The sequence below is a fragment of the Triturus cristatus genome, chromosome 6 (genome assembly GCF_964204655.1).
Source record: "Triturus cristatus chromosome 6, aTriCri1.1, whole genome shotgun sequence".
Classification (NCBI taxonomy): Eukaryota; Metazoa; Chordata; class Amphibia; order Caudata; family Salamandridae; genus Triturus; species Triturus cristatus.
This window is the reverse complement of record NC_140589.1, coordinates 1,762,798,753-1,762,823,385: the sequence shown is the minus strand read 5'-3', so window position 1 is coordinate 1,762,823,385 and position 24,633 is coordinate 1,762,798,753. Positions and strand designations below refer to the sequence as shown.

Below are 24,633 nucleotides of genomic sequence, written 5' to 3'. Positions count from 1 at the left end.
CAGTACTGTTAATCTGCCCACTTGAGTGTGATTGACAGTATTCTGCCCTTTCAAAAGGAGCACGTTCGCACACAAAGTAGTTTCCCCTCAGTTCCAAGTACTACAATGCCAATATTTACATTTTGAGAACAAAAATATTTTTTGCTTATAGCCAATTTTTATTTTGTTTTAGCATGTCCCTCAAAATGTAGTTATAAAACAAATACATTTGCTTAAAGTACAGCAACACTTGAAAGTCTGAGTTTATTAAATAGAACTTAAATCTACATATATTACCTTCTTTATACATGTATACCTTCCACGTACTTGTATATCTTTATATTTATTACCGTAATTCTAATTCACCATCTTCAATGCAGTACCCTATATCTCACCCTATACCTCATTCAATATATCCTATACCACCACTCTGACTCTTCCCAAACATCATTTTACTACTTTCTCCAATGCGTGGCCCTATTTGTCACCCTATACCTCTCTCAATATATCCTCTACCTCCACTCTGACCCATCCCAAACCCCGTTCTACTATTATGATCCGTAAAATGACCCTTTCTACACTTCACTATCCTTTTCAATCCAACTAACAGACTCGCATGTCCATCGCTCAAATTAATTTCATATCTCCCTATACTAATTCACCAGTAATCCTTTTGGGTTCCGGAGTAGCGTGCTACTCACTGAAATGTGCTTTGACACCTCGTCGGGGGTAGAAAGTGCTATATAAATGCAATAACAATTATAATGTGCCAGGTAGCACCCTTCACAATAGCTTTTCAAAACTGACAAGACCAGCATTGACAAAGCTAAATGGCTGGCAGCCAACTCCGGACCTGTTGGTTGTGCAGTGCTTGTTTGGACTGTTTCAGCTTTGTTGCATATACACTAGAGCAAACCTGGTTATGACATAACTTCATTGACTACGTATGGTAGTGTTGAAAGTGCATACTTGCTGTTCACTGTGCATATGATGAATACCTAACTAATAGCTGATATTCTGAAGTCCTCTCAATGAATTTCTGATTCTCAGACAATTGCTAAACCTAAAGTTAAACATCAGATAACATAATGGACATGTTGACTACATAGAAAGCAATACGTTTATTTTACCTTGTTCGCTCCCAAGCCATTGATGCACTGACTCATGTAGAAGGATTACCTACAAGTGGTGATGCCTGGATACACATGGAATAGCTGCCAGTTGGTAGCCCACTGGCAAGAGGCATGCCAGCCTTACAAAGTAGTGTTCCTTGCAAGTTCGTTGAGTAAAAGGTGGGACTCTACGCTTGGTACTACTTGCTGGAATGTTTTCATTTGTTTTTTAAGCCAAAGAAAGCCAATTTAGAGCGACTTGGTTTAAGATCTGTTTGACTTTTTTGTGGAATCTTGCTGTATGACCCTTTCAAGACCTGACCAGAGGTAGCACTGTCATAATAATGATAGGAAAGGGAAACATATGCATCCGTGTGTAGACCATTGGTTCTTAACTTGTGGTCCGAGGATCTGCAAGGCAAACTCCGAGGGTCCGTGACTGTTTTACAAAATGAAATAATATTATTAATTCATTACAATGAATAAAGTATATACAAATATTGAAGCAACTTTGAAAACGATTTCTATATTTGATTGTGAATTATACAAAATATTTCAGTATTTGAGCATTTGTTTGGTGTATGCTTGTTTTTGTAATCGGAGAAATTGCTTGAGCTGGGGGTCCCCAACTCCCAATAATGACTCAGTGGGGGTCCCAGGGTTCCAGTAATGATTCACTGGAGGTCCACAGAAGTTAAAAGGTTAAAAACCACCGGTGTAGACCATTGTGATGCACACAGAGTGCGTTTGTGCCTGTTTATAAACCGTTACTTTGGATGTGGCCTTTAGCAGAGCAGAGATCAGAGACTAAGCCAAATCATTAAGACCATCTTTAGCCCGTCTTTATATTTACCCAATGACGCCCTCCATGCTGGGACTTGCAGGACCATCCTTAAATTGGGAAAAGTTAAACTACTCATGCTAGCTCACAGAGACCAGAAATGTGGACCGACCTATGTTCTTCCTGATCACTTAGGGCCAGTTCGCTGCAATCTGAGATGTAACCTGTGACATCCTATTCAAAGACCAGTGTCTGGATGCATGTGTGAGGCCGGGTCAGAATCTGCTCAAGCTGAAGAACTTATTGGTTCCAAAGCACGTTTGATCGAAATGGCATGCATTTGTTGTATCCATTCTTTTTGAGATTTTATGGTGAATACAACACCCTCATCCTCAGAACTGTTAAAGGGTGTGTGCCAGAACGCTTATGTGTATAACCAGATATCTCAGTCAGTCAAGCCATTAAATGCACTTCAAAATTAGCCCGTGGGTACAGCAATTTGGATTTTTTTAATTGAGGTTGAAGTTGCCCATTAATGTGTTAGAAGTGGATTTATCCAGCCCGTTCACTCCATTGAGGATGATCTAAGTTTATGTATCAATTATCATATGATTATTTCATCACTGTTTTGTGCCTGTAGCCTTAACTATTGATAAATTACTGGTCTTTATTTCATATGCTTTTTTTTAGATGATGCCTTTATTAACCCACAATTGCAGAAGATTTTTGAACGTGTTCGTCAGAGTGCTGACTTCATGCCAATTAAGCAGATGATTGTAAGTCTTAAACCGCTGCTCCTGGGTGATTTTAGTTTTTGTGAATGTGATCTTGGACGGTGTCTTCAGTCCATCTGTTGTAGAGGTCCTGTGATACTTCAAACGTTTCCTGTGACCATGTTAACTAGGTATCAGTGCTACTCACCTTGTCTGGTTTGACGAAACACCATCCCAGTGTCTAGCTGGTCCTAATTTCAGATCATTTGTATACCCTGCTCACATTTAGCTTGTAATCTTGCAACAAGCACAGGTTCCCTGTAAACTGTATTGATGTTGGTCGGTGGGTAAACAAGCTGTTTTTCATGTTTCTGTATAAATTAGAAAAAATCCTTGCTGTAAGCCCCCTACTGCAGTCTGAATAAAGGAAATTATAGTGGAGTGTCCAGTCTTTCAATCCTGGAATCCAGTAGATGTGTGATCATTCTTGCAGTAATCTACCAGAAGACTCAAGTGAACTCTGGCTGTCGATGGATGAATATAGTACACTACTATATAATGCTTGCAGCGTTTAAATGCCCCAGTTACAGGAGGAATATTTTTTAAATGAAATGAAATGAAAATGAAATGAGATTAATTTATAACGCGCAACTTAGCCCAATGGGCGTCAAGGCGCCTAACCAAATATAGGATCCACCATCACAGTTGCCTACTGATAGGCCTTAGAAAAGTACCAGGTTTTAAATGCTTTCTTGAACATAGTCATAGAGGGTTGAACCTTGATGTCAAAGGGAAGAGCATTCCACAACCGCGGAGCCACGATAGAAAAGGCCCTACTTCCCCATCTAACTTTCTTAAAACGAGGAATTACTAGCAGGTGCAGATCTGCAGAACGAAGAGCCCTGCTAGGGGCATAGCAAGTCAAAAGAGAGCCCAGAGCATTAGGAGGATCTGCCCTTAGGGCTCCAAAAACCAGAGTCAGAAGTTTAAAAGAAATCCTATATTGAATGGGGAGCCAATGAAGGCTTTTCCTGGCTAAGGTGGCCGAAGATGCAGCAGGAACAGATAGAACAAATCTAGCTGCCGCGTTTTGTATCACCTGAAGGCGATGAATCAGACCCTTGTTAATTTCAGCATATAAAGAGTTGCAATAATCTAGTCTTGATCCAACCAGTGCCTCCACAATCTGCATCCGTGACTGAGGAGAAAGATAGTGGACAATTCTCCTCAGAATCTAAAATGACCCCCCAGCATGTAGACACCGTTCTTTTAACCTGGAGGGTCATTGACAGTGAGGTGTCAAATATGACGCCCAGGTTCCTGGCGGAATGAGATGGAGTAGGACAAGAACCCAGAGACGGGGGCCACCACTCATTAGACCAACAATCCTGATTGTTCCCGAAGATCAGGACTTCGGTCTTATCACCGTTCAACTTCAGAGAGTTTAGAATCATCCATTCGGAGACTGCCTGCATGCAGCTCCTAAAGTTGAACGCTGAGATATTCTTTGAGTGGGTCAGGGACACCATGATTTGGGTGTCATCGGCGTATGACACAACTTCCATCCCCTGCGATTTCACAAGCCTTGCCAAAGGGGCTATATAGATATTAAACAGGGTCGGGCTAAGGGCCGAACCCTGTGGGACCCCGCATTGCAAGGCTTTGGCAGGGGAGAGAAACTCGCCGAGCTTAACCCTTTGTTCTCTTTGCTCTAAAAAAGAGGACAAAAGACTTAAGGCAGTACCCGTTACTCCTAACTCCCTCAGACGGGAAGTTAAAGTCGAGGGAGAGAGGGTATCAAATGCTGCTGTGAGATCTAAGAGGACCAGGAGAGTGGTCTGACCCTGATCCACCTTTTTTCGAATATAGTCTGTCACCATAGTAAGTGCCGATTCAGTGCTGTGAAACCTCCTAAAGCCATGTTGGGAGTCATCCAGATATCCAGAGAGATCTAAAAAGACCGACCGATTCAAATTAAGATGAAGTTCTAGCATTTTCGCAGGTGCTGGAAGCAAAGATATCGGACGAAAGTTCTTAAGAGTTTCCGGATCTAAGGTGGGCTTCTTAAGCAGGGGCTTCACAATTGCCTTTTTCCAGACCGCCGGAAAGACTCCCTGTGTTAACGCACCATTCATCACCTCCATCAGAGGGGGTGCTAAGGTATCCTTACATGCTTTCAGCACTTTCAAAGGACAGGGATCCAAAGGGGAGGCCGATTTTATTCTATTTAAGAGAAGGTCCATCTCCTCAGAAGATAACAGCGGGAAACAAGAGAGAGTCTTAGAAGGATCTCTCGTCCAGGCTTCAGAACTTAGATATGCCGAAGGAGGTTGGAGACCCAAAGTGCTCCTCTGAACTTCCAGGGCAGTAAATATGTCCTCAATTTTATTATGAAAGAAGTCTGAGATTTTATTACAGAGCTCCTGAGATCCTACTACCGGATCAGGCATTTGCAGAGAGCAAAGGGAGTCCACAATTTTAAAAAGCTCCCTAGATGAGGTAAGGGAGGCAGTAAGGTTGGTGAAAAATTCCTGCTTTTCACTTATTAGTCTAGCCTTATAGTCTCGTAACAAACGCTTATGTGCCTCGCCTTCAGAGGGGTCCCATGTCTTTCGCCATCTTCTCTCCTGCCTCCTACAGGTCTGTCTCAAGAGTCTTAGTGTGTCAGTGAACCAGGGGGCCGAGGGACTGCGCCTTGCTTTATACCGGAAAGAAGCAGGTGCCAATGCTTCTACGGCTCTAGAGATAGAATTAGCAAGTACTTGTGCAGCTTCCCCAGCTTCCCCAAGAGAGGAAGGCGGCCCAGCCCTTATAAAAGGAGAGAGGGATTCATTGGTTATATTCTTGAAATTCCTTTTAAGTTGTTTATTACAGGTATTCCGTAAAGGCACACATGCTAGGGGAGCTTTTAATTCCAAGGGTACTGCCAGATGATCAGACCAGGCCAAGCGAATAGGTAAATCGACCGACAGTCTCAGATCACTGGTAAATACTCCATCTAGAATGTGGCCGGCCTGATGAGTAGGGCTACTAACCAATTGGGAAAAGCCACATGCGTTAAGCGAATCCAACAAGGAGTGAGTATCTTTACAGCCCGTATCCTCAAGATGAAAATTCAGGTCCCCAAGTATGGTGAAAGAGGGCCTACCAAAATATGGTTCTAAGATTCTGAGCAACTCATTACTGAAATTGGATCTAGGTCCCGGAGGTCTATATATGAGGATGCCAGTAAAGGAGGCCGACGAAGAACAAGAAATAGAAAAGTATAAAGCTTCAAAAGAATCCGAGGACTCGGATAGAGCCCTTATACTACAGATGAATGACTTTTTATAGAGAATGGCCAGCCCACCCCCTCTACATCTAGTTCTATCCAGTCTCTGGAGAGCATAGCCCTCAGGTATCGCCAACAGCAGATCATGGCCCGAGGAATCCGAGGCCCATGTTTCGGTGACAAACACCCAAGAGGGATCCCTAACAGTCACGAAATCATAGAAAGCAACGTTATTTTTAATTAAGGACCTAGCATTGATTAGGAACCCACTACCCAATGGTAGTATATTTGGCGGAGAGTGAGAGATATGGTTAACCTCATAGTTGGGACGGGAGAATGACAGGCATACCTTACACGAGTGACATGCTATGGCATGCCGAATACCGTTAGGCGAAAAACGGTGATGACAAGGCGCTGGCAGGGGTTTTAGAGCTCGCATATCAAGTTGCGTGTACGCTAATTTTACCTGACCCGTTGAGTCCAGCGCGTCCTCAGCGCGGACGGGCGCAGACGGGCTGAACTCAGGCGTAACTCCGGCGACCCCGCTGCGCGATACCGCTGCGCGTAAGCATGACCCCCTTATGTAGACGTCTAGCGTCCTTATGATGACTAGAACGTCAAGCCTCCAAAATGGCGCCGCCAGGCGTCACAGTCCACCCCAATACACACCCAATATGGCCGCTAGGAAATCTCCGCGTCTCCGTGAAGGGGTCCGCAAAACAGCGGTGAGATCAAATTGTTTTATGGTGCAAGTGAGGGGCAGGTAATTAAAATCAGGGGTACAGTAACTAAGAATAAACAAAGATACAAAACAGGGCAGATTAAAAGGCCGCTCAGAGCAACTGCGTGCAAAGCGCTTAGCAGATCGCGTTCAATACAGAGTGCATTCAAAGCGCTCCCAAATAGCAATTTTCAATCATTTCAAAGAAATACCCTGGTTCTGCTGCACATGTGTGAATTTGAGCACATAGAAGTAATACTCTGTGCCATAGATTATGAAATGCATTGTGTTTAAGGTTCCGGCTTTTCTTACTGAAGCTGATTTTTGTATTCTATAGAAAACTTTGAACAATGACCTGGGACCCAACTGGAGGGATAAGCTGGACTTTTTTGAGGAGCGCCCCTTCGCTGCAGCTTCAATTGGGCAGGTTCACCTGGCTCGTCTTAAGGATGGAAGAGAGGTGGCAATGAAGATTCAGGTTGGTAAAAATGCGTCTGTCAAATTGTATGTTTAAGAGCTGTAGCAGAAAAGCTTGTCGAATGCCAACAAAAGGGACCACAAGCTGCCAGTTTATATAGGAATGTTATAAAGACTTTTCATGTCACATGGCCTCTCCAGAGTACTTACAAGAAATGAACAAAGAAACTTATTTGAAGAACAGAGCATGATGTAGAGTCCATTCGTATTCATAGAAAGAGCCTAAATCCGATGTTCTCCTGTCACTACCTTGTGGATAAAGACTTCATTGAAATTGTCAGTATTCAGGAACTAGAGATAACAGGGTTCTGACGTTGGGCTAAGACTGTTTTCTATTTTCGATCCTAGGGGCGCCACAGAACTTCTTACGTCGTGTATGAGCAGTGTGAATGGTGTCTAGCTGCCTGAATAGAGCATCTTGGCGTTCCAGCTCTATAGATACAGTTGGGACTTTTGGAAAATTATGCATTGCGCATAATGCATAGTGTTATTAACTTGATCATGAATTCAACAGGAAGCCAATGGGGTGCTATCTGGGCCCTTCTTAATGTGGTCACATTTTAGCTGCCTGAATTTGCAAGCTTCACAGTCTGGTAAAGAAAATTTGTTTTTTGGAAGGGGGGTGGGGGGAGATCTTTGTAGACTGTTGGAATTCATTCGGACCATGGCATCCGTTCTCTCTATTTAGTGGTCATTTTGATGAAGCTGCAGCATGTTTGCAGGGAAAAATTAAGTTCCGCATCATGCATGATCCCCGGATTTCAAATCTGTTTGGAAGAAGTGTGAAAGGGCCCAGGTTAGGTCACTTGAGAGGTGGTGACTCTGAATCAGCCCTGTCTACTGTTAGAACATCAGTTTTTGAAAAGTCCGATGAAAGACACCTTTCCTTTATCCAAATGAGGGCTTATCTAGACATTCCACATTGCTCACATATTTCCCATTGACGGTCTCAAGATGTGTGTATCCGGTGTCCTTGAGGAAAACAGAAAGGTGTTCCGTGGATTGCTTGTAAATAATCTCAGCCATTGCATTTGCTCAGGACCACATTTAGCTCTATTGGTTTTGTCCCTTTATGCTTCTTCAGACAGAAACCAGCCGTGTGTGAATCAGCCTTGGTTCTGCTCCAGGTGGAGCAGTCTAGTTTGCGGTGCCAAGCCAAGTCCTTTCTGAACTGGAACACATGCAGCCCCGGACTGGTGCAGCCTAGTTGAGTCTTGTTGCACGCTGACCACAGGAGCCACATCTACCATAGCTGTTGCACTGAGGAAAACACAAAGGTTATGGGTGAAATACTTGTACATAGTCTCAGCCACTGGCAGTCGCTCGTGAGGCGCATTCTGTCATCACTGTACCTTTTGACATTTTAGCCAGTGGTCTAATGGTGGATTGTGTGGCACACATCAGTGTTGGGTCCAACCTAGTTATGCAGATTTCAATTTCATTTTTCCCTAAAAGAGATGGGAAACGTTTTTGTCTAAATCTTTCTGTGTGACAGTATGAGATCTAGCCCTGTTTTACTCAGAGAATTTTTCCTGTGAAAAATCTGATTTGCGTTTAGAAAATAAAAATATGGCAGGTAATGGTCACTAACTTGCTTTACAATGAATCCGGATATTTTTCTGATATTTAAGCACATTTGTTGGTGCTCTTGCAATAAATTGAGATGTTTGATAAGCTCTGTTCATAACCTCAACTAAACAGTGTCTTACTTTTGGTTAAATATTTGGAAGGATTTTGCAGATTAGTTCGCAGACGCATACCTTATTGTTTACAGTAAAAGATATTTCGGAGGATGAGCTATAAGGGGACTAATTTGCTACACTGAAACTCTCTATCCGTGAAATGTTTCTGTGAAAAAGTTGATGCTCTTAATTTTGTACAGAAATTATATCAACCTCCTATGGCGACAAGGTGAAAGGCAACATCCTCTAGAAACCATACTTTCAGCAGGTGAAGTACAATACTAGCGTGATGAAGAACAAGATCTAATGCTCATTACTTCTGATGTTGTGTTGGTCTGTTATCTGGATCTTAAAACATGCATGCGTTTGTGGCATCCACCTAAACCGGGTGATGGACGCTGGTTTGAGGCTTTTACTGACTTTTTCTGACTCCAGGCAGGATTTCCTTAAATGACGCCTATTGCCTAATCTCACGTCTGTTAATCGTTGCAGAGCAGGGACTAAGCTATGTAAGTTTTCCATACAGTGTCATCTGTTTTTCTCGTCAACTAAATTTCCTTGGCATGCTCTTTCTCTGCCAATATCGATAAAGGCAAAGGGTACATTTTATACCAATTAATTTGTTCCTAGAAAACCTATATAATGCCTTATAGATTTGTGTTTTTTAGTAGTCAACACTTTTTCCTAAAATGATATGCTCCAGACTCAATGAACGGCAGGTGGTTCAATGTGGCACCATCTTTGTTCAAACCTTGGTTGACCGTCGATAGCATCAAGTTTTACTTTGACTTTAGTCTAAGGTTAAGGGAGCAGCAGATTATTTTAAAGCATGAAGATGGTACCACACTGTGTAACTACTGTGTCTTGACCCTAACTTAATTGTATACTCATTTAATTTAAGAGTAATATACATGAATTAATTTGTAGGCCATTAACTTAGGTCCGGTAAGGGCTCCATACAAAGAATTTGTTAGGTGAGAGCGAGAAAGCATTGCTTTTAAAATCTTTAAACATGTATCTTTGTGTCATGTAGATTGATATTCAAAATTGGTAAAGATTTTAAATGTTTTAATACCGTGGCCTCTTCTATCTCCTGCCATTCTCTAATTTTTCATTTGTTTTTGCACAGTACCCTGGAGTTGCTCAGAGCATCCATAGTGATGTGAACAATCTTCTGGCAGTTCTGAGTATGAGCAATGCTCTTCCAGAAGGTACGCGAGCTGTAGACCATGCTTTTTGATGTTGTCATGATTTTTCATCGTTTCTTGAATGCAGTTTGATCCTGATGACGTCATGAAAATATTTAAGAAATAAAAGTTTTCCTTTGTGCTACTGGTGTAACCATAAACAATTGTGCAGATTATCTGTTTTCTAAAAGAATTAAATACTTATTTTACAATGCATAATTGGTTTCTTGCCACACAGCTACTAAGCATTCTGTTGAGAATATCTGGCGTCTCTTTTCACTTTTCCTACATGGCATTCCTGAATAATTCTGGTATTATCACACGTTTATGCTAAATAAAGACCTCAAACTCTTCCTACCTTACATTTTCTAAATCTGTTTTGGAATCTGTTATTGTTAGATCCTAGCTTATAAATCCGAGAAATAAAGCCAACTCATTTGATGTGAAAGATCTCCCATCTGAAATTCTCTTTTTTTAAATCCCGTGGAATTAACTCTGCTTGAGACAAAAAATGTAATGGCCATAAATCGAGTTGGACTAAGTGCTGAGGGAGTGAATGTATCATTTGATCTTCCAGTATGTTTTTATCTGGAGACTTCCTAAGATATGAAAAGATGGTTTGTTCATTGCAGCTACTTACTGACACGCCCAAACCCCCTGCTTCCAGTTCCTACTGCAGAACAGGGATCAATTTGGCCCTGCACAAAATAGTTTTGAATTCACCACAGGCTTCTTTTTTAACCTAAGTCACACGCTGAGCCTTTGACCAATTCCCTCTGTTCAACCTGGCCATGTGCGGTAGTCTTTGTACTCCTCAGTATTCTATACCATTTAAAGCAAAATGTAACCTGGTTTGTGTTGTTAATGCTGATTGTTAAGTGCTTTTATGACAAAAGTTGAATAAAGCTATTTGGATTGGTTAATTCTCATTGTGACCTTTAGTCTTAAAGAAAAGGAACACTTAAAAGTAACTGCCCCGTGTTGTTGCACTTCACTCCTAATGCTGATGTTTCTTTAGGGTTTATGGGGGCTAATGCTAGGCTTCGCTGGGTGTGTATGTGTTGGGTCGCATATGTCATTTGCAGTCTTTTCAGATTTCTAGTTTAAAGACCTTTTAATTCATATTTTTCCATCTTTCTTAAATAAAAAGACACTCTTCTCTTGTTCCACCCACTCTCGACTACCCCTCCCTCCCGGCAGGCCCGTCCACCACCTCTATTCACATGAGACCGTCGCCCTGTCTAACAATTCCATTTGGTCAATGTCTTCATGAATTTTAGAGTGTCTCGGACTGACTATGCCTTACATCTTACTTTAGTACACATCCAGTTGATGTCTCGAGGATGGGTAATATCCTCAGCCTTTTAGGGCACTGTATTTATCTATTTTCCAAAATAGTACAACAGTGGTTCCCACTGCTGGTATTAGTTTTGACCCAGGTGCTTTTTGCTGCTTCAGACCCTTTACTATAGTAGGTAAAGCTTAGATTTTTAATGTATTGTGATAATGAGTACCCTTCTAAATACAGTAGCTCGCTAGCACCACAAATCCTGAAGGGGTCGTTCAGCACATACAGCTTTCTACCCAGGGCACTCTTTGAAACATAGTCCAGTTCCCCTGAGGTGCACTGTGGTGGCGCTCTTGCTCCAAGATAGCGAGGTACTTCCCTCTTTGTTACTTTATTTGCCCATTGGGGTCTGAGCCTTTTGTCGTATGACCTGGGACTCCCACACACCTTTTCACTTCAAAGACCCATGTTTTCCCTCTATATGATCTCGGCAACCCCTTGAAACTTGATCTCAGTCTCAGGACTTGTACTTAAAGCTTAGTTCATGATTTTATCTAGAGTTTTGTGTGCATGGTCCTTTAGTCAGTCACTGTACTGTGATGTTTCTCCTGTGTGCCTTTATGACTTGCTCTGAGAAATCTTCACATTGCAGTCATGCCTGACCTCCTTTGTGTGAAAGGCAAACAATGCTCCCCATCACCATCCACCTACAGGCAGCTCCTGAATGTGCTCCTTGACCAGCTAGGGGTGGAACCACTCTTCACCCTTCAGCAGGGTTCTGTCATTCTTCGAGGTGTCAGGCGTTTATGTAATACAGGCTATAACAAAGACCTCTATGTCCCAGTTGATGATCAAGTAGACTGTTCAGGTCCAAGTGAACCTGAGAGAGGTCCTGTGCATTTCCTTCCAGCCCTGGTTCACTGCAGGGATTTATGACTGTGGGATAAGGGAGGGAGGAGATGGATGAAGGAGGAGCTTCTCTGGATTATCATCCATTATGTCATTTGCCATTCTGAGGCCACGAGGTAAGAAGATCTTACTGTAGGTTTACCTGCAGCTCCAGTAAGTGAATACAGAGTCTGTTCGACATTAGACCATTGTCTGTGCCGGAGTGCGCATTAAGGTTGTGAATTTCCCTTCTAGGATTCCATTTACATCCTGTGCTTAACTCTGCCATTCTGATCTTGACCTCTTCAGTGCCCATGACGAGATAGTCTCGTCATGGAGCACGGTTGCGCTGTGCCCATGACGAGACTATCTCGTCATGAACCCCGCCCGCTAATGCAACGCCCGGCACAGGGCGGGGAAAGGGCGGGGCACTGAAGGGGTTAATTATATCGACACCACAGTCCGACTTATTGTCATGGCTTTGTCACGATACCGCGATGTGCATTCCAGTTGTTCATAGTGTCATGGCATGAGCCATTGAGATCCCTTTTTCTACGACTTCTTTTTGACCAGTAGTCCTGCAGCATCTTGACAGTAATTTGTTATGTTATTATGGTGGAGGTTCTTACAAGCTCCTGTGATCGTCTGTCTGTTGCTAGCCCTGCTCATTCGCTTCATTGGCATCTATCATAGAAAGGCGAAATGGATTTTTGAGTGATGTATGGCTTTCCAGGAAGTGGCTCTCTTGTGATGGAGACAGGTGGCTGCTGCTATTTTCCTCCAATTTAGCTGTTAGTTTGTAGTTCTCAGCTTTCTACTGTTCTTACTTTTGATTCTTCATTTTGCAAAATATTCTTTGGGGGAGGCTCCCATGCCTTAGCACAAGGCAGTGAACTGCACACAAGCTCTCCCCACTCTAAGCTGGGTCTTTGTCGTCCTGGATTGATTTACTTTGATCTTGGACTTGCAGGGTAACATGTCTTCTGGACCTTTCAACAGAACGGAAAAATGTAATGTACAATTAAGAATAGTCCAAAGAGTGATGGAATATCTGACTGCTAGCGTGTGCAGCACCACATATTATGTGTAACTGTTTTCGGCATTAATCAGAGGTATTTGAGTCCTTCAGATACCTGCATTTATCACGAGTAAACAAAACAAGATGCTTAAAGTGCCATTTCCTTACAACTTTTCATCTAAAAAGTCAATCATTAACTCAATCCCAAGGTATTCTATGCATTTCAAATGTTTTGCTTCAAGCTTGATGCACTATTTTCTTTCACAAGGAATTAAATAGTTTTAGAATTCCACAGTTCTCAATAAGCTGATTGTCAGTTACACTGGGATACCAGATAAAATCGAGCTAGCTTTCATGTACTGTATATCCAGTTATAATAGTGTTTCCCATTTAATCTTTTGTAGTTCTCCAATAAGTTCCCTTTAATCTCTCAGACTTTTTCATCAGGGAAACCCCATTCACTTGATTTCTTGTACAGCAAGTGCATTTTGGCGAGAATTGTCTGTGCTGGGCAACTATCTCTTGTATACCCCTTAAAAGGTACTCGTGCAATTCTCAATACTTGGCTTTAGGCATTCTGGCAGGGTGGCTGTAACCTGCTATTCTAAATAATTTGGTATAGTGTATGTTCCCACTGGTTGGTGTTTTTGGTCTCCCCGGATGTTTAAGAATATGGTTGGGGACTTCTGACGCCTCGCTGCTTGCTTTGAAACCAGCCCGGCCAGCTCTCAGGCTTGCTTAATGCTTGCTTAAAGTGTAAGGCATTCCTAAGGAAGACCTAGACCCCACTCGGATAATTCGTTGCACAATGATGGCCATGAGGAACAGACACGGGTCCTCGCTGAACCAACGTTGGAAAGTGTTTTCTAAGTAGAAGAGCAACATTTCTCTTGGCTCGCTCCAGGGCGGTCTCTGCACACAAGACCTCATGCTCTGCATTCTATGAACTTTCAGCTACAGTTTCAGAAATCTCTCTGCTTGCTTTTTCTTGATTCTGACTGGTTATTGGCTTGGTATGGCTTTTGACGAAACATTAGTATATTTTGCTGGCAGAGACATGGTGTGAACATGCCGGCCAAACTCTTTGTTAAACACAAGCTCAAATATCGTAGTCCGCGACCTCTTTGTAATATCAGCTCAATGAGGTTCGACATTTCACAATCCTTGCACTTACTTTAAAGGCAGCCACGATGTTGCCATATTCCAGGGACTTCCATTGCTATGCACAATATTACCCACAGTGGGTAATACTGCATGAGCCCAGGAGAACACAAGTCGCGTGCTGGGTAACAGACCCACCCGCAGGAGCTACACAGGGTGGATTGCCACAACCCATATTGTGGACAACACACCTTAAGTGCCACAAAATAACACTCTGGAAGCTACTACATTCAATATTAGGGAAGGTACACATCATCCAATGAATCTGAGTCACTAGCTTTTCCCCACTTTAAAATTTGCCAAAGTGCCACAATGACAAATGTAAAGCATTTTTAACATACCATTAATTATAAATATTTAGATGCCACACCCACTCCATTTTCAGTCACAGGCAAGGAGGGGTTTCATTACGGCACCTCGACAATGTTGTGATCTCACTGGGGTGAAATGATGGCAACACATCCATTGCATTCACAGCTTTGTACTGACATTGGGAAGCCCTGCCTACTATCTAGAAATTTGGAAAGTCCAGGGCGTGCCACTTCTTTTGTGTTTTTACTCATGACAAAAGCCCTAAAGCAAAGAAGTGAAAATGTCACCTAAAATATCTCGTAGCGCCTCCCAGTTTTATATAATATGAAAACCATTCACTTGAGTCCTGCTAGCAGACAGGTTGAAGAATTACCATCCTTGTTTATAGGTAATCCTGTGCCTAAAGGATTTTAAAGTATGTATCTTTGCTCTAACAATATTTCATTTTGTGGTGGAGCTACATTCTTGTGTGGTCGAGTGCTGTAGTGACATGGCGGCGCCTTGGGTTTAGATCACTTGTTTTGCTGCTGTTCCTATATTATGCAATATCACTTCTGTTTATTAAAAAAATCTTGCATCAACACTTGCCTCGAGTAACCTTTTTAACCGTGGAAAAGGGTGGAGTTTTTGATTAAGCAAGTACTGTAACTAAAAAAGTGAGCCTGTCTACTATTTGGCATATCAGTAGAAGTGTGGTTATCCAGATGTGTACTTGTGAGGACTTCCCGGCACATTTCAATTGAGGAAACTGCTCTCTCTGTTTGAAAGTTTGCATTCCCAGCACCCATGTATCCAGGCACACCCAGTGTGAATTGCTGAGATAAAGACTGTTCTCTGGCTACTCATTAATTTATGGGAAAGATAAGTTAATACAAACGGTGCACACTTTGAATGGAAGAAGATGAATGCCTGTTGTTGCTGCTTTAGGTCTGATGGAAAAATGGTCTCCTCTACGTTGGAAGATGGTCTACTAAAAATATGTTGGTAGTACCAACAATTCAGAGCAAAATTTGTCATTTGTTCAGTTGTTTCCATTCACACGTCTTCAAAAGCCTAGAAGCAGAATTTTAACATTCAGTTTCTTCTTTGCTGAATTGCTTGTTCTAGTTGTAAACAATGCACACAGATAAACAGTATCCCTGTGTTCAACTGTTTTCCTACCTCTGTTGCTCCTCTGCTCCCCATCCTGTGGAAGCAACCAGCTCTACTGCTGGCACCAGTGCATGGTTTTGTTGGTGGACAGTGGTGTAGCAAGGATTCCATGGGCCCTGATGCAAGCAGGGAAGTGGCCCCTTGTCTGCTGGTTAAATAGTAATATACAGCCATGCGTTGGGTTTAGTGGACCCCTAACACCCATGGGTCCTGCTGTTGGTGGCTGAGCTCGAGATGGTGACACCTGCAGAACACATGCACAAATGGAACTAGGTAAGATCTTTAATAGTACCAGGAGCACAATATTTCTCTAAACACAAAAGGAAGAGCACCATGAGTAGGGATGCACACTGCGCTGGTGAGCTATCCTGTACCAAAAAGGCCCATTGTTAATTGTTGAATCCTAACATTCTTCTTGAGGAGGACCTGCTGTTGCTTTAGTCTTGTACTTTCAACAGCACTGTTTACTGGAGATGTTGCTAAATTCAACTATACTCATTTAATTAACCATGGGGTGCGTATAGTTGTAGTTGGCCCTACTGGCATTTAAATTGGTTAACCACAGATCGTTCAATAAGCACTTTAACCCAGTGAGCAGGAAAAGCAACTTTAAAAAAAAAAAACTTGCAGAGCTGTGATATGTCCTTGATTTTTGTTTCTCAAGCAGACTGCATTTTTGTGCCACGTACATGTGGCACGAGTCATGCTCTTTTCCAACGTAATAAATAGGCAATTATGTTTTCTGTAACTTTAATACAACATTCTCTTTTTGTGGATATTTGGCTTTTCCTCTCCTCCCTCTCCCGGTCTAGTTTTACTCGCCCCTCCCCCTCTCCCTTTTTTTATTTTCTATTTATTTTTATTTTTTTTAACAATCTTTTAAATTTATTTTTAATCTTGAAGCAGAGTCTATCTTTTTTGAAACTGATGACAAAACAGATGCATTTTGGAACCTCATTAGTTTTGAGTTGGTGTGGACTAATATCGAATAGCTTCGACCTCTTGAGGAATCGCCATCCCATCTCCAGATCACTCCAGATAGCACTGCAAAACTCCAGTCTGAAAATAAATTCAGTTGGAAAGTCACTGGAGTGGAGCAACAAATAGCTTTCATCATAGTTCTTAGTGCTCTGTTTTCTATAACTGTACCACATCTTCTTGGTACAGTGCCCAGTTACCGCCTGCCTGCTTTCTGTTACTATGTCTCTTCTGCCACCAATGCTGGCTCTTGCCTACAAATGACTGAGCAGAGTCTAGCTGTCCCAGAGGGCCTCTAAAATAGTTTCTCCCTCTTTGTGTGCCCATCTGAGACTTGTCCACCACCTCTAATCTCTGGAGCTGTATGTCCCAAAGTCGATTCAGGTTAGGGTTGTAACATAAATTTCCCAGTGCATCATAAAGTGCCTTCGTCGATATTAATACAGTTTAGTTACTGATCAGGTTTTTTAGAAAATTATTTGCCAAAATGCAACGAAACGTAGTTGTATTTTCCCCCTACTTAAATTTAAGTATTCACCTAAGAGCTTGAAAAAACATCTGTGGTTGGACAAATGGTAAGATATGGGTGGACTCTAACCCCACTATAAGCGTACAATAGATCTTCTCACCAAGAGAGCTTGCGCTGTCTAGTAGGTGAGACCTAAAAAAAGAAATCACTCAAGCGAAGTCTGCAGGAAGAGAAAGAGGAGTTGGGGAGAGAGGGAACGAGGATTCTGCGCCAAGTAATAAAAAGATGCTAAAGTGAAAAGAGCTATGCAGGCTAAAGCATGGCAAGGGAAACTGCGGTCACTGGAAGGGTGTACCCCCTGCCCCAGTGCAGTTAAAGAATAAAACAAAATTAAATCTTCTGCACAAAAATGTTACTTTTTTGTAGAAATATACGTGACGTTCCATTACAGAAGACTTCCAGAAACTTGCCATTTTGATCACTGTTGGGAAATTGTTCTCACTCTTTTAAAGAACTGCTGTCTTCTCCAGCGGTCACATCTGCTATTTCAGGTTAAGCTTAATGCCAGTCTTATCGACGTGGGTCTTGTTATTACTGATGAATCTCTAGGTGTGGTGTTTACAGCAGTCATTTTAGTGTTGGGCATTGTATGTTTTGTTTGCCATATTTTGAGTCCCTTTTTTTTTTACTGTTTGAACATTAATATTGCTGTGTACATTTTCTTTTCCGACAATATTTGTATAACTCCATTTTGCCCATGGATTCGTCCTTCCGGGCTAGTACCTGGTAATCCAGCATTATCTAGAGATTACATAGGGAATAAATATGTTTAGGCTCTTGGTATAGTGCTGCGCAGCTGAGCTGCAGCAGTTCCAAAATGTCTTGATGTTTGATTTGTCAGAGGATTTCCGTGTTAAGAGAAGTACACACGGGTTGTAATCTCATTCTTCAAATACTGTTTGGTATTTTGCTGGAACACATTATTTTCACTTTCCTATCCAGTTGTAAGAGTCTGCAGTGTATGGTCGCCTCTGCCCCAGGAAGGTGATGCAACCATAGCTTCTTAAATGCTGCCATCCATTGTGGTTGTGGAACAGAAGTAGCATGTTGTGAGGTCACTGCAGCCTTCTGTGTTTGAGGAAACCCTTTGGCATCAGAGCATTCAATCACAGACATGCAGAGGATGGCCACAGTCCTTTAATGTGGTCTTTCCAGTCCTTGAACACTGCTCTTCGATCTCATTGAGCCGTGTGTAATTCAATCAAGCCGGAGCAGGCTCCTTCAAGGATGAGTTTCCATCCTCCTGTGTGTACGCTGCCCTCCCTAGACAAGCTGACAACCCGATAACCCATCAACCTGCTGTAGTTGTTTGTTTCTCCTCTGTTCACTGACCAGCTCCTGTTTCCATAACACCTGTCATTGTTTGTCATGCTTTCTTTCAGAGATGGTAATCTTAGACCATGTCCTCAGTTTCAACTTCAGTGTATCACTTGAAATGCACTGTAGGTGTTGCCTGTCTGTTGGCGCCTGCAAAGACATGTATTTAGTTTTTTTCATACTGTTGTTAGTTCCTTAAGCGTGCAATTACCCAAAGGTGTCCTGGAGCTAGAAAAATAGTAAGATATAATAAGATCCGCCTAAATTATTTGAACAGATGTTTTTAGATTTTTTCTGAAACTTGAATGTTCATCTCAGTCCGTAACTCTAGGGAGTTTATAACAAGCCTGAAAAAAATATTAACATAATATTCAGGATTTTATCACCGTCGTCACAGTGAATGTTTGAACCGAAATTCTGGCAAACATTTCCGTTCTGATCTGTGCTGCGATTTTTGTTCATTCTGTTTTAAAAGCAGAGTTTACTTAAACCTTGAACCATGTTGGAGTCGTTAAGAAGATTACCACAAGAAAGTGCTGAGTTGAGCATGTCCTAACTAGACCCAACATCCTCACCATTTAAGCTATAATGGTGCAAGGAGTTGACTAGAGAAGACTTTTTTCTAGAGAAGGCTTGTGAGGTTTTTTGTCGTACATTTGCATAGCTGTCCACTAATATAGATGTGCCTGTTGTCAAGTTATCTTGAGATGTTGTCCTTTAGTATGTTCTGCTAAGAAGTCTTCTTAAATCTTTGATCCCTACTAGTGCTTTCCCCCCACTTCACTACCGCCTCTCCAACACCACCAGGATGAAGTGTTTCCTTTTGCAGGAGAGGGTCAATAGATGAACCACTGCCTGGAGTGGAGTGATTGAGTGACTTCTGCATGGGTTCTGCCAGACTAGATTTTATTGGTGGCTGGGGGATGTGCAGCAATGTGGCCAGACGCCTGTTAACACACACTACATCATTTAGTCTTTACACCGTCTTGCATCTGCTAATAGACATGCATCACTCTAATACGGTCAGATTGATAACCATAATTTTCCATAGCATACTGTCAAGCCCATGAAAGGGATTCTGACCCGTGTACTTTCCCATGTGGTCCTCCGAATCAGAATTGGATCTCCTGTCAAGGGGAGACATCAAATTTCTTCTGAAATGTTCCTACTTTACGGATCATAATACTACTTACTAACCTATCCTTTTACTCGCAACTTATCAGTTGAGGGCTGGTGAACTATCTTGCTTATAGTAGTAGGTTTTCTCATTAATTTCAGGCTTTTCATTTAAAGGGGCGTGGGAACTCCCCATACCCTCCTGCTCACTTTAGTTTTGTTCAATTTTCTGGGTTTGCAGTTTATTTTTCTCTCTGGCTCTAGAAGAAGTTCTTCTATTTGTGACATTTTATATAGAAAAATAAACCCTCTCTCCCACCATGCGGCGGTTTAAGCCCACCTTGATTGTCAAAAGTCTAGGAGTGGGAATCCCAATGATGAAGCCTGTCACAATCTTGGGGTTGAGGGCTTTTCCCAGTTTCCATCCAACCCCACCCCCCTGATTTATGACAATAGTTAAACCAGCCTTATTCTTATTTTAATGTGTGTTTATGGTTTTGGAGACCCAGTCCTTCAGTTTTGCTGTTGATAAAATCATCCCTATTTACTTCCGGAGGTCTGGTGGTGTCGCTTCAGTTTGACAAGGAGGATGGGATGCGAATCTACACATGCAAAGCGCAAGGGATTAGCAACTCAACTCAAAAGGGTGGTGTTGCCAAAAGCACCCTTTGAGATTTGCTCCTAATAAAAACATCCCTGTTTATTTCTAAAGGCCTGGTGGTGTAATTTTACCTTGTAGCGAATGTTCATTTAAATGTGTCTTTATAGCATGATTGAATCCACCCAGTTAGCTTTGTTGCTTAATCTAGATATCTTTCTTTTAGTTTTTTATATCCATCACTGGCTGATCCACCTTCCTTCCATCTCTCTAGGGAGGAGTTGGGCTGCAATTGGACGTTACTCTGTTGCTTGGCGATATCACCGGATTGCAGGGGTCTAGAGTAACAAGATTTCCATTTACATGTTTACACTTTTTGTCCACAGTATAGTGCCCTTTTTTGCTTATATCTGATTGTTCTTTAGTGCACAGGTATGAATGCCACCAAAGAGTGCATTGACACTGCAATGCTTCATCTTGGGTCGCATGTGTAAACTGCTTAGTGAATTAATTTGTCCAGCTCCTACAGTACCTTGGTGGTCAACTTTGTTCCTAGAACAGTTTTTATTTAAAGACCCACAAGTTTGTAATAGTGGAACTTAGGGAATTGTAATCTCTTTCCCCATATCAAAGCATGGAATTGGTGTTTGTGTGCAGTAGGTTATATAACCGTGCCCTTCCCTCTGTAACATCGACATCTTGTTAGGGGGGGCAGTAAATGATTATATTCTGAAATGAACAGAACCGTAGACCTTGTGCACTTATCAGATTAGCATATCATAACTCAGGACCCTAATATGGCAACCCCAGCTGGTCGTGCTTACTCCCCAGTTCACTGCCCGTTAAGATAAACCATCAATGTTATTTTACAAGATTGTCCAGGTCAGTTAGTCTACTGCTCCCCCCGACCTCCCCTAACAACCCTCCACTTACAAGTCCACCGCCTTTCTCGTCCTCCCCTGCGACACCACCCCAAGGGGATTTAAGGGAACCCTCCTTCTCAATAGGCCACGTTCCACACTTGTGGCAATTAGGGTGGCCTATTTTCCAGTTGAGCCTCTAGTTTGATGTATGCATCCCATGGGGAAATGGACTGCAGTGCCCCAGAACTTCGACACGTTAAATGTATGGCTGCCTGTTTTGCTACAGCCAACTTCTGGAGGTCTGCGAGCCACAGCGATGTCTGATGGGGTTTGTTCAGGGGGCTTACAATAACATTGCAATATGGTATTTATTCATCGTCAATTGTAGGTCAATCTTGCAGCACTTTTAATGTATTCTTTTTATTCTCTCTCTTTCTGCCTAATATGCAGAAGCCTGGATTAAGACTCCGTTGCTTGCCCACCAGGTCCGACTCTTGGACCAGCACGCTAGCTCAAACTTTTCAAATATCCAGGTATTTCTATAACATGTGATAAAAGGACTCCTTGGGACATTACACTGAGGACGTACGGAGAGTAAGTCTGGGAATATATAAGACCAGTGTGCTTTGAAGAAAGGCAAGATTAGTGCAAATAATTAAATTACAGCAACTTAAAACTTGAGTTCAGCTAAACTAATTTGGTGCATCTTTTGATATCTGTCCACTGTTTGTCCGTCATATCAATCTGCAAGCACTAGGCCCACATGGCTCGTACATAGTCACAAAGTCTCGTTAGCTGTACTTGCATTGCAGCGTACAAGATTGCTACAGCTCGGGGGCCTCCTCTGTGCTATAGTAGGCAGTGCAAAATCATGTTTGCTGCTGCTCCACCTAGCCCCAAATGTCCGCATGCGCATAAGCCAATGGTCCATATGCCAGAAAAAAGATCCGGTACCAGCCCATAGGTGTCCATTGGTCTGCAAATGTGTACATTTTGCCTTGTGTATACAAGTTCCCTACCTTCATGATGCCAGATGCTACCCAAAGGTGCATATCAAACGTGCCGGAGTTGCTTTTATGCCCGGTAGCTCTCACAGCAGGAGAAATTCTGAGCAATTGTATTTCAGTGGGCTAACTGGTAAAGAGCCATTCCCCTAACCTGCTATGCCCCATCTCTCGCTTCAGTGCAATACAGTCTGTGTTGGCTGGGGCATGTAGCCAGCGGAGTGGCCACTGCAGTTGTGCTACAGCGTAGGATCATTAATAGTTGGGTGCCCCAACCCTCCCTCCCGAACAAGTCTGATGACATTTTATGCAAGTCCAGAAACAAGGTGCATGGCAACAGAAGCGGGATAGCAGAGAACATATACTGTAACTGTGGTAGGATGGGCCTTTTGACAATTGCTATACAGCCCGCTGGTGACAAAGGTAGTGCACACCAGAATGGCTAAGAATGTCTAAAAGTCATAAGGATCCTGTCTAGATTGAACTCCACCAAGTCATTGTTATCATGATGTACTTGGACCTCAAGATATTTAAACGTATTCTATGCCCCCGTCAGTCTAGTATCCTGTAGTACTATCCCAACATAGAATGACTGCTTCCTAAGAGGAAAAAATACATGACTTAGTCCAGGTTCACTTTAAGGCACAAATGGTGGTCACCGCCTTGCGGAATGCCGCACTCTGGGACTCTCTGCTAGAGCGAATAACATTGAGGACAAGGGACATCCCTGCCGAGTAACGCGCTATAGGAAATTCAGACGATGCAGCATGTCCTATGGTCACTCTAGCCAAAGGCCTCACGTATTGCAAACTCTCCCACCTCTGGAACACGGTGCCTACGCCCATGTGCTCCAGGACCAGTTCCACTCAGGGCCAACTGTGCTGTCAATGGCCTTCTCGATGTCCAAGGAAACCGGAACTTCACTCCCGCCCGTTAAACCCAACATGTCCATCATAGTGAATAATCTATGCATTCTTAGGAACCAACGCAAGGTTTAGTATTTTATAGTCTTGATTAAGAAGATACGGTGGCAGTAGGAGCAGTCATCCAATGGATCTCTCCCCTCCTTCTGGAGCATCACAATCAGGGCTACTCTCATTGACCTGGGTAGTACTGCCTGGTCAAAGGTCGTTTAATACACTGGTTGCAGCGTTTCAGCCAACTTGGTCGTAGCATAAAACTCTGCAGGAAGCCCATCTACACATGGTGTCTTGTCTGTGCTATGTGAAATAGTGCCGTACGCATCTCATCTGTAAGCAGTTTCTCAACCAATTCCTGTTGCCGGAGTGGCATCCAGCATAGTAGTCGGTGCCGTGAAAACATTGGTGCAGCCACTCAAATGATGGGCAGTCCCATGGTGTATAGCTCAGATAAGCAGTAGTGGGAACAAGTGGCTAGCAATAATTGGCCATCAAAGAGCCCCTCTATCACCACATATCTACTGGCTAGCTCTATTTGTGTGCTCTCCATCCACGGTGAGACCCCTGATGCCACCCAGATGAACAGTTCTCGTGCATATGCATAATGTGGTCCCATAGGTCTACCCAACCCATTTACAGACCTTCTTCCAAAATGTCACCCCTCAGTTTGGCTGGGTACACCAGGGAGTATTGTATGACCAGCGCCCTTGAGTGCTTTGTGATTTCAATGTAATTAGCGTATTGGCGCTGGAGCGCTGTGGTTTAGTCTGGGTATATGTTCACTTCTTATCCATTGATCCTCCAGAACTTTTGGTGCGAGATATTTGCAGCAACCAATCTCGTTCTCTGAAATTGTAAAGATGGGCCACTATCTGGTATGAAGTGGCCCCCGGAGGGGGAAGATGACCAGGTACCCCATGGGCCTGCTCAACTGAGAAAAATGTTGACTTTTAGTCAGGTAGCGCCATAGTCTCAACGAATGGGTCTGTGCTGGGGCCTTCCTTACGCTCTGGCAACCCCCACAATCCTCATGTTGCGCCTTGAGGACCCCTTCATCATCCTTCCCACGGAGTTTGAGGGTCGTGATTTCCACCCTGCTCCCCTTTATCTGGTCCTGCAGTTCACTCACCATGGGTCTCAGCACCGTGACCGTGGATTCAGCCTCATCAACCGTGTCTACTAGCTTTCTGTTATCCTCTTGAAGGAGATTGTTTCGCCTGAATAGTTTGCAAGATAGCGTCACATTTGGAAGTATGAGTCCAGCGTGGCCTCCACATGGCTGATTATTGTGTGTTCTGGCGGTGCCATCTCCCTTGTGGCCGAAGGTAAGTGGTCCAAGTTAGGTTTAGTTATTTTATTTTTGCTATGGCAGACACATAGCTGTGGGGTGAGCGGGGTCTACATTATCTCCTATCTATCTGCAAAAATGAGCAAACGTTCTGACCTTGTGGCGTAGCAAGGGGGAGCGGGTTGGTCCACCCCAAGTGGCGGCACGAGTTTTGAGGGCGGTGGCCTCGTCCCCATCTGTTTACAGCTGCCTGCCTCTAGCAGAGACAGAGTGAGACA

General features: G+C 43.0%; 1 protein-coding gene across 3 annotated transcripts in view; it reads left to right on the top strand.

The window, feature by feature from the left end:
* COQ8A (coenzyme Q8A) overlaps positions 1-24,633 on the top strand; it is a 330,849-nt gene that overhangs the window by 207,940 nt on the left and 98,276 nt on the right. For all 3 annotated transcript variants that reach the window (XM_085613033.1, XM_085613034.1, XM_085613035.1), the window contains 3 exons: positions 2,563-2,648; positions 6,915-7,055; positions 9,866-9,947. In XM_085613033.1, coding sequence (XP_085469159.1) covers positions 2,563-2,648; positions 6,915-7,055; positions 9,866-9,947 — 309 coding nt within the window. The remainder of the gene's footprint in view (positions 1-2,562; positions 2,649-6,914; positions 7,056-9,865; positions 9,948-24,633) is intronic.